The 13593-nt window shown below is 43.9% G+C and overlaps 1 protein-coding gene across 4 annotated transcripts in view; it reads right to left on the bottom strand.

Moving 5' to 3' along the window:
- Nucleotides 1-13593, bottom strand: part of SUPT5H (SPT5 homolog, DSIF elongation factor subunit) — a 131629-nt gene that overhangs the window by 38017 nt on the left and 80019 nt on the right. For all 4 annotated transcript variants that reach the window (XM_085894730.1, XM_085894732.1, XM_085894731.1 and 1 more), the window contains 5 exons: nt 10434-10504; nt 7395-7500; nt 7216-7309; nt 6326-6465; nt 6039-6194 (listed from right to left, as the gene is read on the bottom strand). In XM_085894730.1, the coding sequence (XP_085750856.1) occupies nt 6039-6194; nt 6326-6465; nt 7216-7309; nt 7395-7500; nt 10434-10504 (567 nt within the window). The remainder of the gene's footprint in view (nt 1-6038; nt 6195-6325; nt 6466-7215; nt 7310-7394; nt 7501-10433; nt 10505-13593) is intronic.

Raw genomic sequence — 13593 nt, 5'->3', positions numbered from 1 at the left:
GGGCTGTGAGCGTGGCTGCGAAAGATGAGTATCGCTGAGTGGGTACCACGGGCACCAGGCTCGTCGGCCGTAGTAGGCCAAGGGCCCATGGGGGGGCCGGGATAGCGTAGTGGGCACGGGTGCGCCTGCATGGTGCGGGGGCCGAGGCGCCATTAGCCGCGTGGGCAGTGTTGTGGGCACGGGTGACACTCGGAAAGGGGCCCGGGAAGCCAGCCTGCCACGTGAGCCTTTCAGAGGAGTCGCCATGGGGGGCACTCCCCGGTGTTTAGGGAGCTGGTAGGCTCGGAGGCAGTGTAGTGCCCGGGGGTGCCATAGCTGGAGAATCGGCAGAGGGTCGTGCCTGCCAAGGGAGCCACGCGTCCCAGCCATGAGACCGTGTGAGGGCACGGGAAGAAAATTGGGGGGCGAGGCCCGAAATTGTGAGGACACCAACACAGGCGACGGGAATCTGGGTTGATAGAACCAATAGTTTAAGCGAGAGGTGCTTGTTGAAAGCCCCGGGGTAGTTTAAGGGATAATGGTTAGGGTAGATTAGGAGATGTACCCCTCCGCACCATCCATCCCTTCGCTCTTGTTGTGGGCCGCTGGACCCACTTTGGGTTTGATCGCTGAAGTCTGGGGAGGCCATCCTGAGGCTTCGTTGAGCCTCGACACAGGATGCTAGCTCTCCCTTGTTCCCCTCCGGGAAGGGAACGTAGGGGTTGGGAGTAGGCTAGGGGACGATAGGTTAGCCGAACAGAGACAGTAAAGGGGATTAGGGGACGAATTATAGTGGGAGGTATAGGAATAAAAAGAAAATAAAACAAAAAAATTAGTTGGGGCTAAATTGGGTTTTACAAATTAAGGGGGTGGGTATAGACAGTGACAGGCAAAGGTGATAGCTGGAAGGGAGACAGTAGGCAGGTCCGAGCCCGCCTTCCGAGTGGCCAGCACCACCGCACTCCCTCCACCAACCTCCACTGACAGGTAAAGGCCGGCCACTTCATCGGCAGCTGTTGTTTTGCTGCAAGGCCTGTGCCGGCCGGATCGTCTGCAGCTGCTTTGCTGCAAGGCCTGTGTCGGCCAGTTCGTCTGCCGGCTGTGTTTGCCTGCAGCGGCCTGGTTCTGCAGGCTGTGGTTGCCTGCTACCTTTGCCATGCCATGCCCACTGCCCATGTTCACCAGCCCCGTTCAATTTTGCTTTGCCCCCCTTGTTCATTGCCATGTGCACCAGGATCATCAAGCAACAGTTTGCAAGCTGCAGGGACTGCCCTGTAGGCAGCCACACAAGGAGACTGCGTTTGTGCAGCCCATGCACCGTTGTGGTTCACTGGGTTCATTTTAAAAGGGGGAGGCCTAGGACTGCGTGTGAGCAACCGGCCACGTTCCCTGTCACCTGCATTGGTTCATGAGCCAAAGACTGCATGCGAGCAGCCTGGCTCCCTGCTAACTGCTTTTCTCTTTGCAGAGTCCATTCATCCTGGGCCATGGTTTAGTGTAAAATTTGTAAGTTAAGGTTAAGAAGTACTGTACATATGAGTGCGCCCCCGGCATGTCTGTCTTCCGCCGGCAATTTTATTGAAGTCGTCCGTATGAGTGGGTTTGTTTAGTTAGTTACTCAGCCCTCAGGTTATTTATTTTGGGGACACCAATACCATGAATGTCGCACTCAGGGATCCGAAGGTAAAACGTACTAGGGGAGAACTACACATGATGGCACACGAGAATTTGATGACTCGGGACGAGTCTGTAAAAAGGGGAGGGGGTAGTGTTACGGCTGTGGAAATTCGCAAACCACCATTCAGATCCTGTAGGTGAGATAACTCAAAGTACATGTGTAGTTCGCCCCAAACCCATTGTTTAGAGGGAATTTATGTGATTCATTCGGGCTGCGACGCTTTGAGATAGCCGTTTTTCTGTTCTGTCTTTATTTTGAACCAACCATGTCTCAACCGCCATAACCATCAAACCACCACCGATAGACCCTCCACCACCTTCACCTCTCTCCTTCTACGGCCATTCCCACCCCACCCCAGACGTCATGCCAATGAAACCCGCGAAGGAGCACGGAGTCGGGGCACAGCCACGCGGCCACGTCTGCGGCTCGTCCGCCAATGCGCCACGAGGACGCGGGTAGGACCCACCCGGTCTCGCGGACCTGGCCGCTCCTTCAGGTCCCGCGCACATATTTGCCTACAGGCCCGTCTGCCCCCTTGTCTTTGAGGGTGGCTTCTTTCCTTTGCCTTTGAGTAAATGTGTGTCGGCGCCGTGTCTTGTAAAGTAGAACTATATAAGTGTTGCCGTATGTACGCGTATTCGGTTGTAACTCTGCGTCGTTGTTTCTTTTGTTTTCCTGAAATAGGTGCATTCTGACTGGTTGGCTGTATATGTGTGCTTTCCGTGTGTCGCGTAATAAATGTGCATTGTGTGAACTGTTTTTCCGTTTCGCTTCGTCTCTTCTTTATTGACTCTCCATCCTGCTTCACGTAAAGGGTTCGTAGTGGGCTTAATACGCCCGATAATTAATCGGAACCGTCGAGGCCGACGATAACACCGCTCGGTTATCCCGATAGCACGGAACGGACTGCTTAGGCGGTTCGTGTCTGGAGTCGGCCTGCGGCGAGGTACGATCGCCCGGTCGACCATCCGTGCAGGTACTTAGGTAGATCGAATTTGGCGAGCAACCCTATCCTGCGCGGGTGGGCAATTGGCACGGTCGTGGTGGGGTTAAACCGCCACCCGCAACTAGCTCCCGGTGTTGTTCCGAGAGGGTCACGACAGAATTGTCCGTTCCGGTGGGCGAGGCGGCCGCCGTTCGAGTCGAGCGGCCGATCGCACGCCGGCGGGCGCGAATTCGCAACAATATTCTGACAATAGGCTATGTCATCAGCAATGTCAAGATCAGTAAGAACCTCTGGTTTGACTCTTTTGTTCTATTTCTTGGTTCTGCTTGGAACCCCAAGTCCTCCTCCTTGCCTTTGTCATTGTGCTTGATTATGCATTCAGAAACTCTATTAAACACGTCATTGTGTCTCCAACATGGTGTGAATTCCACCCAAAGGATGAGATGTCAGGCAAGGGTGTCTCCTTGTAGTACTCAAGCTGGAATTTTGAAAAGCTTAGTTTCTCCATCGGGTGTGAGTATCTTGCCATATGTATCCCGATACATATCCAAAATCGCCGTCACAAGTTGATCAGCAATTCCATATACTGATAGAATAATCATCATCTTGCTACAATGGATGAAGTCAAAGGCTTTTTGAAAATCGATGAAAGTCATTGCACGAGGGTTGTGGGCACAAATTCCTTCTATTAGCCTTCCCAGTCAAATAACTTAGTCGAACTGTGTTCTTTCAAACTGGAATCCATTTTGGTTTGGCCTCAAGTGTTGATCAAGAGCAGGACGGATATGGTTCAAAATCATTTGATTGTAGATCTTGGCAAAAACATTGAGATGAAGCAAAATAATACGAAGTTTGCTGCCAAGACTGAGATCTTCTGATTTTGGAAATGGAACTATATTTAAGATTGACCATCATTTTCGGCTGTCTTCTTGTGCTGCATTGCAAAAGTTGAGAATGAGTGTCGACGTCACACTATTTAAAAAGTTATGGTGTTTCTACAGTCTTCGCCACAACTCTTACCTTCCGCTAAGGACACCTTTGCTTTATTATATTCTCCAATGTCGACTGACCAACCTTGATATAAAGGTCTTTTAAGACAGTTCCAACTTCACCCCACTCATCATCTATCGTCAGTGGGCTGCCAACAACACTGAAAATGTGCACCAGTTGTCAATCCTTTCCACATCGGTACTTCTTTTAATACGGCCTTTTTTAGATTTTTTTTTTCTTCCACTAATGTAGTTTATGAGGCGCCAACTCTTTTCATGCTTGCAGTTAAAATGTTCTTTCTCTTCTTCTTCAATGTAATTGGTGACGTCGTTCTATTCTCCCAGGCATTGTTGTACTCTTTTCTTCAGGCCTTCTTCACCTGTTTGTATTAGAGGTGGTTGCTTTCCTTTGTATTGCATTGGTAAGTTTCATAAAACTGTGGTATTTTCTTTTGCCTTCTTGTTTGGTATTTGGTATTTTGGTTAAAATGTTTGATATTTTGCGTCGATTTATTCCAGTTGATCCTCTTACTACAGCGCGGCGACATCGCGCCGTTATATAATTTTCTCTGCAATTCGGTCCTTTTGTTAGTTATGCTATATACTCCCTTATGGGACTGGCAGCCCGTCCCATGAGGGAGTAAATAGCACAAGCACTTCTTCACCAGAGTGATGACTATGAACCCATGCCAACACTTGCTTGAATGGACAGAGAGCACACTTGCACATGCATACGCACACACTCCAATCTGGCTTGGTTGCAGTCCATGAAAAAGACAACTGCCCATTGCATAATGAAAACTGCTCAATGCAATGGCATGATCGCCAGCCCAACTTGCCATCACCAACATGGTGTGAATTCCACCCAAAGGATGAGATGGCAGACCGTTCCGTGAGGGAGTATATAGCACAAGCACTTGCTCTTTAACCAGAGTGATGAATATGAACCTCTGTGCCATAACAGCACTTCCTGGAAAGGATCTTGTGAATATTGACGCACTTCATGGCCAAAAGTATGCGGACCCCTGCTCGTCCAACATCTCATTCCAAAATCATGGGCATTAATATGGAGTTGACATCCCCCCCCCGCCCCCCGTTGCTGCTACAACAGCCTCCACTCTTCTGGGAAGGCTTTCCACTCGATGTTGGAACATTGCTGTGGGGATTTGCTTCCATTCAGCCATAAGAGCACTCGTGAAGTCGGGCACTGATGTTGGGCGATTAGGTCTGGCTCGCAGTCGGCCTTCCAATTCATCCAAAAGGTGTTCGAAGGGGTTGACGTCAGGGCTCTCTCTGTGCAGGCCAGTCAAGTTCTTCTGCACCGATCTCGACACACCATTTCTATGTGGACCTCACTTTGTGCATGGGGACATTGTCATGCTGAAACAGGAAAGGGCCTTCCGCAAATTGCTGTCACAAAATTGGAAGCACAGAATCGTCGAGAATGTCATTGTATGCTGTAGCATTAAGATTTCCCTTCACTGGAACTCAGGGGTCTAGCCCGAGCCACGAAAAACAGCCCCAGGCCATTATTCCTCCTCCACCAAACTTTACAGTTTGCACGATGCATTCGGGCAGGTAGCGTTCTCCTGGCATCCGCCAAACCCGGATTCATCCGTCACACTGCCAGAGTCCAATGGTGGTGAGCTTTACACCACTCCAGCCGACGCTTGGCATTGCACATGATGATCTTCAGCTTGTGTGCGGATGCTCAGCCATGGAAATCCATTTCATGAAGCTCTCGACGAACAGTGCTTGTGCCGACGTTGCTTCAAGAGGCAGTTTGGAACTCGGAAGGGAATGTTGCAACTGACGACAGACGATTTTTATGCGCTATGCGCTTCAGCACTTGGCGGTCCCATTGTGAGCTTGTATGGCCTACCACTTCGCGGCTAAGCTGTTGTTGCTCCTCGATGTTTCCACGTCAAAATAACAGCACTTACAGTTGACCAGGGCAGCTCGAGCAGGGCAGAAATTTGATGAACTGACTTGTTGGAAAGGTGGCATCCTTTGACGGTGACACGATGAAAGTCACTGAGCTCTTCAGAACGGCCCATTCTATTGCCAATGTTTGTCTCTGGAGATTGCATGGCTGTGTCCTTGATTTTATACACCCGTCAGAAATGAGTGTGGCTGAAATAGCCAAATCCACTAATTAGAAGGGGTGTCCACATACTTTTGGCCATGTCGTGCATCTCTCCTGGCAGCTCACATTGAAAGTTCTTGTGAACTGGGAATAGGTACCTAAACAATTCAGATGTATGGCAGGCACCTCCTATTCATTGGATATATATGCATGCACATACGCTTCAAATGAGCTTTAGATACGATCAATAATTATAATTTTAAAAATTGTTACTCGCCTTAAATGACATCACTACGGATCCATGAAAATAACATAATGCGATATATATATGTCTTGCAATTATGCACAAATGGATTGTACCTCATGCATGGTGAGATCCGAGAATAAAATAACGAAGTTTTCTTCTGCACGAACAATGAGCCCCGTGTCTCCCTCATAGCGACCGTCTATAACTTTGACGTGGTCTCCAATCCTAAAATACTTCTTCAACTCATGTGCTGGGAACTCCAGTGGGTCCTTGGAGATTAAGATGAGTGCAAAAAAACGACATTTGGGTCTTTTAGTAGGAAGAAATGAGTAACGCTTGTATATTGGGTTGTAGAAAGATGCCAAAAATGAGCAGTCACAGATGGTTCATGCCAACATACCTTAAGGTCCTCGTGCTTGGGCATGATGGTAATCTTATTGCCATCAACACTCAGCACTTGGCCTTGCAAGTTAATGAGCTCACCCTCACACACCTCCACATTGTCACCTGGCTGAAAACTATGCTCTTTGTCACCCTTTCCTAGGTTGGGAACAAAATGTAGTCAATCATTACATTTACAAAATCATGTTGTAAAAAAAATATGTATTTAACGAGCATGGGAAAATTTGGAATTTGTTGGTCAGGTTTTCAGGCAGGAAAGTCTCATATTACTACACGTTGGGTAAACAGTCAGTTTAGATGCCACTGATTTGTTCCCTGGGTCCATATTTTCCCACCTCCATTTCGACTCATCTGAACCGGAATCATGATTACAAACCCCCTACCCCTTCATTCACCTCTCCTTTCCCTCATTTTGCCTTCATATATATATATATATATATATATATATATATATATATATATATATATATATATATATATATATATATATATACATATATATATATATATATATATACATACATATATATACATACATATATATACATACATATATATACATATATACACATATACATACATACATACATATATATATATATATATATATATATATATATATATATATATATATATATATATATATATATATATATATAGTCCTGGTATTATCCCACAATGACAGCATGGGTAAATATCACTCCAACCATTCCATTCAATTCAATATTTTAGCATGATGCAATGAGATCATTGACAATATTGCGTAAACGCACACACAAACATGCACCATAACATGGCAATTTTAAATAAATTTGGCTCTGATAATTGCACAATACACAAAAAAAAAAAAACTTACAAATAGTGCAAGCAAAATACACCTCTGCCAACCTTTGACATCTGTTACAAGCTCCAAGTTGATTCCCTCAGGCTGGTCTTCAAACTTCTCAAGCTCAGATAATGTTGGCTTCACACCCTCAGAAATCTACAATGGGGAATAACTCTGCTGTTAAAACCAAAGGCAAAATAAGTGTTTGAACAAAGATCACCTTGGCAGTCAGTGAACTTACAATTGCAGACATTGCAAAGTTTTTAAAGATGAAGCCTTTCCTGCTGTATCGGTTTCCTTCAAAAACTAGAAAATCTCCTTCCGCTGTAACTTCTCCTCCACAAGATCTGGAAAAACCGAAAATACAGGTCATCCTGTAATCAGTCCAGAAGCCAAAACATGTTGCATTTGATAACAAAAACTCAAATTGTTTAAAAAAAAAAAGTCATGTTCTTCACAGACACACTGAAGCTCAAATGGTAAATAAATAAACAAGCAGAGAAGCAATTACAAACTGGACCTGTAGCTTATCTGGGCCCTGGCCTAATGCTGTAACCAAAATTTGGTAGAATTCTGACTGATGGGTTTGGTGAGGAAGATTTTTGAAGGAATTTACACAATTTTCCAAATTTTTTACTAAGTCTGCCATTTTGACACATTTCCGGTCAAGTGAACGACATATCCTAAGCAATATAACATTACGACCCTGTCCTAACATTGTAACCCAAACTTGGTAGCATTCTGACATGTTTGTCTCGGGAAGAAGATTTTGAAAGGAATCAATGCGATTTTCCCAAAAGTTGACCAAGTCGGCCATTTTGACACAATGCTGGTCACGTGATCCACATAAGTTCCACAATATAATTCACATCCCCACCCCACCATAATGTTGCAACCCAAATTTGTTAGCATTCTAACAGGTGGGTCGAGAGAAGAAGATTTTGGAAGGAATTTGCGCGAACGCCATTTTGACACTTCTGGTCATGCGATCAGCATGGCCTCCGCAATTTAACACCAGGACCCTGTCCTAATGTTGTAACCCAAATTTGGTAGCATTCTGACTGGTGTGTCTGGAGAAGAAGATTTTTGAAGGAATTTACGCGATTTTCTCAAAAATTGACTTAGTCGGACATTTTGACAAACTTCCCGTCACGTCATCAGCATGACCTTCGCAATTCAACAGCCCTGCCCTGGCCTAATGTTGTAACCCAAAGTTGGTAGCATTCTGAAAGGTGGGTCTGAAGAAGAAGATTTTTGAAGAAATTTGAAGAAAGTCGGCTATTTTGACCTATTGAAAGTCATGTGACCGAAACAAGCTTTGCAATTCCTGTTACCAGTCAGGAGAGGAATGTTGCTGCAAAATTTCAGCTGGATCGGCCCAGCGATGGACAAACGGCACGCGATGACAATACCTTATCCGGAATGTAAATTCCAGATAAGCGAAAAAATGTTTGTCTCGTGCTTCACTGCAGCAGCGGGGCTAATAAGAACTATTTATTCTTACTCCGACTTTGCCCTTTGACATTTTGAACCAATTATAAATTAGTGTTCTCCATATTCTCATAATCAAGGTTTGTTGAAAAATTTGATGACAAAAGCTCAAATGATGATTTTTCCCTCCATTTCGAGGTTAAGCCCTGGACACAAAGAAAAAAAAAAAAGGTTACGGCATGGAAACAAATGGAAGTGATTGCAAAACGCTGTGTCCCACTGCGCATGGGGGACAGTCCAATAAACACCAAGGAGGCATAGGTGTCAGAATATCAATAAGCTGGAACAGTTCATCATGTTAGCAGCTCTCAAAAGTATTTCACTTGCACAAATATTATTTTGTGCACTGAAGATCCAGAGCTAAAGTGATAACTCGCGAAGACGATCAGAATATTTCATCAAGTACACGTTACTTACAAGGGCTCGTAGGATGGCCTAGAACCCGAGAGGTATGCTTGCCTCTGAGCCGTTTAGCCTGGGTTTGAATCCCAATACGGCTATAAACTGTCATCCCAGTGGTTTACAGGCAGGGAGTGATTCATCAATGCCGTCCCTCAGATCAACGTTAAACAGGCGTCGCATCTGCCGGCATTAGTTGGTGAAGGTTAAAAATCCAACACTGTCCTTCACGAAGACTCAGTGAGCTATCACCAACACCTTCAAAAACTCCAAATTCCTGCAACCTCAGTTGAATGATCTGCAATCTTTGCATGATTGGAACCCTTAACTAACGAAACAGTCCTGGCAGCCATGAGTACCTCAAGGCACGAGGAGGATAAACAAGCAAAACTAATTATGCATCCCAAGTCAATAGTAGAATGTATTGGTTGGGATATTTTTGAAAAACCTGGCACCATGTTGGAATTGTACACACACACACACCATGATCAGCTAAAGATAATTTACTTTGATGGATAAATATTTCAGTCTCACAAAGAAAATGCTTTTCTATTAAAAACCCGACCAACTAGAGAGTTCATAGAACACCTTACCCCACACAATCCTGAGAAAACAAGGACATGGGCAGGGTACACAAGCGGAAAATTTGATTGGTCGAGATGATGTAAAAATGCCATAATATTTTGTCCAATCACTGCTAAACGGAAGGGTTTTTAAAGTGCCAAAAAGGCGATTTGTGTGTTAAGTATATAATTAAATTGAAATAAAAGAGACTCTAAAGTCTAAAGTATATAAAAGTAAAATAAAATGAATCCGGAAATTTACCGCCGTTGATGGTCTGTTACACCACCTTATTTAAACCGTTAAATTAGTCATTCATGCCTGTTTGTGTCCTTCAGGACATCCTTAAAAACAGAAAGTTTCCTGTTTCAAATGAGTTTCAATTTTGTTTCACTGCCAGACAGGCAGACATAACAGGCTAAAAAATAAATTATCTCACTCCTCTCTGCACATGTGCAATCGGGATGAATTCAGAGCCGAAGTACTGCCGAACTACAGGTTCATTCTATTAATGTTCAAAATATAACATTCAATTGAAATCAAGTTGTTCCTCAATCATAAACTGACGTTTGTGAACAGAATGACAGACAGAAGTGAATCAATTGCTTCACCCCGCTTTGCATTGTTTTATGTGGGATAACTTGCATTGTGCATTGTGGGATAACTCTGATTGCAGCCAAATCACGCCACAGAAATTGCAGCAATCTAGGAGAGACCAGACAAATAAATCTAGGAGTATCTTGTAATCAAATTAAGATTGGGGGGAGGGGGGATGGGGAACACAGACAGGCAGAAAGACAGCCAGACACACAATAAATAAGTGCAACACCTGATTTTATCCACATCAAAGAGACGCTGTGGGGCTCTCTTGAACCTCTTTCTTTTTGCAAACCAATCTTTCTGCAAGGTAAGAAAGAAAAAAAAATGGAGTGTTACTGGTGTGTGTAAACAACCATAAGTTAATGGTATGTAATCCTATCAGTGTTTTCAAGCCACACAATCTGATTGAAGAGATTACTTTGCACATAGATACTCTACACACTTTTCCCTCTATTTACACAAGGTCAAACCCCACTGCATCAGGCCAATCTTGGCTTATTCACAATAACTAATCTCAACTGAAGAGTAATATGGGAGAACAACTTGGGGACAAGCGACCATAACATAGTAAGGGCATGTTTATTGTTGAGATTTGAAGTTTGGGATGGTGGTGTCGTGCCATTGGATTTTAGGAGGGCAAACCTTGAGCGTATGAGAAGCGATTTTGTAGCTTTAGATTGGGTAAAGTTAATGAGTGTGTGGTTTGCATCAGAGAGGTGGCCAACCTTCAAGTTCTAGCAAATGTGTATGGTGCAGAGTGGGTATATTTGAGTGAAGTGTAAAGGTAGAGACAGAAAGATATAGGTGGTTGAGCAAGGTTGTACGTAGTGCAATTAGGGATAAGCAGAAGACACTTTAACAATACGAAATAACAGGACTAGAGTCCGACTCACATTAGCACAAGAGGAAACACGGACAAGTTAAGAAAATAACTCGGCAGGCCAAAATGAAATTTGAAAAGGATGTAGTCAAGAATATTAAACATAACAGCAAGACATTTTTTACGCACACAAGGGGTAAAGAAAGGGTTAAAAAGTGTGTGGACCCATTGAAGAAAAGCACAGTAGAATTTGATGGAAAATGAGGATGAGATGGCAGGTTTATTTTTTAAAAAAATTAAAACTTTGCTTCGACATTTACACAGGAAGTCAGGGAACTTCCAATCGTTGGGAGTAAAAAAACAAAAATAGGAGCAATACCCCTGGGCACTCAGCTGGGAGAATAATATGATGATACTGAGGAGGAAGTCAACGTGTGACAGAATCGGCAAAGTGGACCAATCGACCACTGTTGTAGCAAATACCTCTTTTGGGGAGCAACCCATCTCCTCTTCCTTCCCATCCCCCTGTAAGCCCACTGAGCCCCAAATTTGTTAAATAGTGTGAACAAACTTTGGTACATCACAGGTGATGAAGGTTGTGGTCAAGTATCATCAAAATTACGTGTGTGTTTTGGAGAGGAAAGCAAATACATATTTTGGTGGACAACCACACTGGAGACCCCCCTTCAGACAGCGATTGTATTTAATGGTGCGTACAAACGTTGGCACATGACAGGTAATGAAGGTCGTGGTCAAGTTTTATCAAAATTGTGTGTGTAGTTTCAGAGAAGTTGCAAGTGTTTATGATGGACGGACGACGCGCCACTCCATAAGCTCCCTGGAACTGCGTTCCAGGTGAGCTACAAATAGGCACACTGAACCTGAGGCTTATCTGGGCATTGGCCTAATGTAACCAAATTTTGAAGAAATGTTTTTGAGGGAATTCACACGATTTTCCCCAAAAATTACGAAGTCCGCCATTTTGACACACTTCCCGTCACGTCATCTGCATGAGCTCTGCAATTTACCATCACGACCCTGTCCTAATGTTGTAACTCAAATTTGGTAGCATTCTGACTGGTGGATCTGGAGAAGAAGATTTTTGAAGAGATTTCCTAACTGGGCCATTTTGACCTACTTTGAGTCACATGACATGTGCAGTCCATACAAATGCTGAAAAGTGTGGGGGCCGGGATACACCCCTGATATGACAAACTCCAATAACAACTTGAAGTAAAGGCCCAGTCACACCTTGACGTTTTAGCCAAGAATGACAACGTATAAAAATGCACGTAAAACGTTGGCGTATGCTGAAGTTTTGCGGTTTTTAAAAAAGTTTTGGTCGTATGCATAACGTATTATTAACGGACACAGAACGTTTCATTGTGTTAAAGATAACTTATACCAACGAATGCTTGGCCTGTTGTCGGCGTTCACAACCTCTGCCCAACGATAGTTTAACTTAGCCATAGTGCGCTGCACGTATCGCCGACGAACTCGTGGCGTTCTCTGTTAAAAACCTGCCGCTCGCCGATTTAAATCATAACCGCCTGAAAATTGGAAGTGTCAACATCGCAGTCATACCTTGATGATTTAGCCAGCGTATGCCGACCTATGAAAAATGTGTCTAAAACGCTGGGACACGTCGAATACAGTATGGGTAAGTTGTGTATACGTTAGCAGCACGATGAAAAACAATCAAGTACGCTGGCATATTACGTGGTAGGCTAGTTCGTCGTGAAATTTCAAGCATGCTGAAAATTTTACGACGTACTCTACGTATGGCTCACAAGTTCCGCATACGCTGGCATAAGTTCTCGGCACACTCCGCAATCGTTTACACACGTCGGCCACACGTTACTTGTAAGTTACTCATAAGTCGAAACACTTCGATGTAATGTTTAGCATACCCGAAACTTAATTTTTAACCTACGAGTAACGTGCTTTGAACCTATTAGTAGCGTGCTTTGAACCTATGTTTAACGTATCTCAAACGCACATTGGCGTATGTAGACAAATTTGATTGACGTCTTCCGGATGACCACAGAACTTACTGAACGTGTGTCTAACTTAAAGCTACCGTATAATGGCGTATTGGCAGCGTTTAGGGGAATTCTTATATATACAAATGGGCTTCACAAGAGGAACACGTCAGTGTTCCAGACTCCATGTTAAGTAGATGTCAATGTCACTAGCAGTGGCAGTAGCAGTAGCAGTAGTTTGAGAGAATTTAGTGATGTCGATGTTATTAGTAGTAGTAGTAGTAGTAGTAGTAGTAGTAGTAGTAGTAGTAGTAGTAGTAGTTCGAGAGAATTTAGTGATGTCGATGTTGGTAGGAGTTCGAGAGAATTTAGTGATGTCGATGTTAGTAGTAGTAGTAGTAGTAGTAGTAGTTCGAGAGAATTTAGTGATGTCGATGTTAGTAGTAGTATTATTAGTAGTAGTTGCAGTAGTAGTAGTTCGAGAGAATTTAGTGATGTCAATGTTGGTAGTAGTAGTAGTAGTTCAAGAGAATTTAGTGATGTCGATGTTAGAAGTAGTAGTAGTAGCAGTAGTGGTAGCAGAAGTA

The sequence above is a fragment of the Eptatretus burgeri genome, chromosome 9, assembly GCF_056783735.1.
Source record: "Eptatretus burgeri isolate ZD-2024b chromosome 9, Ebu_testis_v1, whole genome shotgun sequence".
NCBI lineage: Eukaryota > Metazoa > Chordata > Myxini > Myxiniformes > Myxinidae > Eptatretus > Eptatretus burgeri.
Note: the sequence above shows the minus strand (reverse complement) of the source record. Positions and strands in the feature narration are given on the sequence as shown.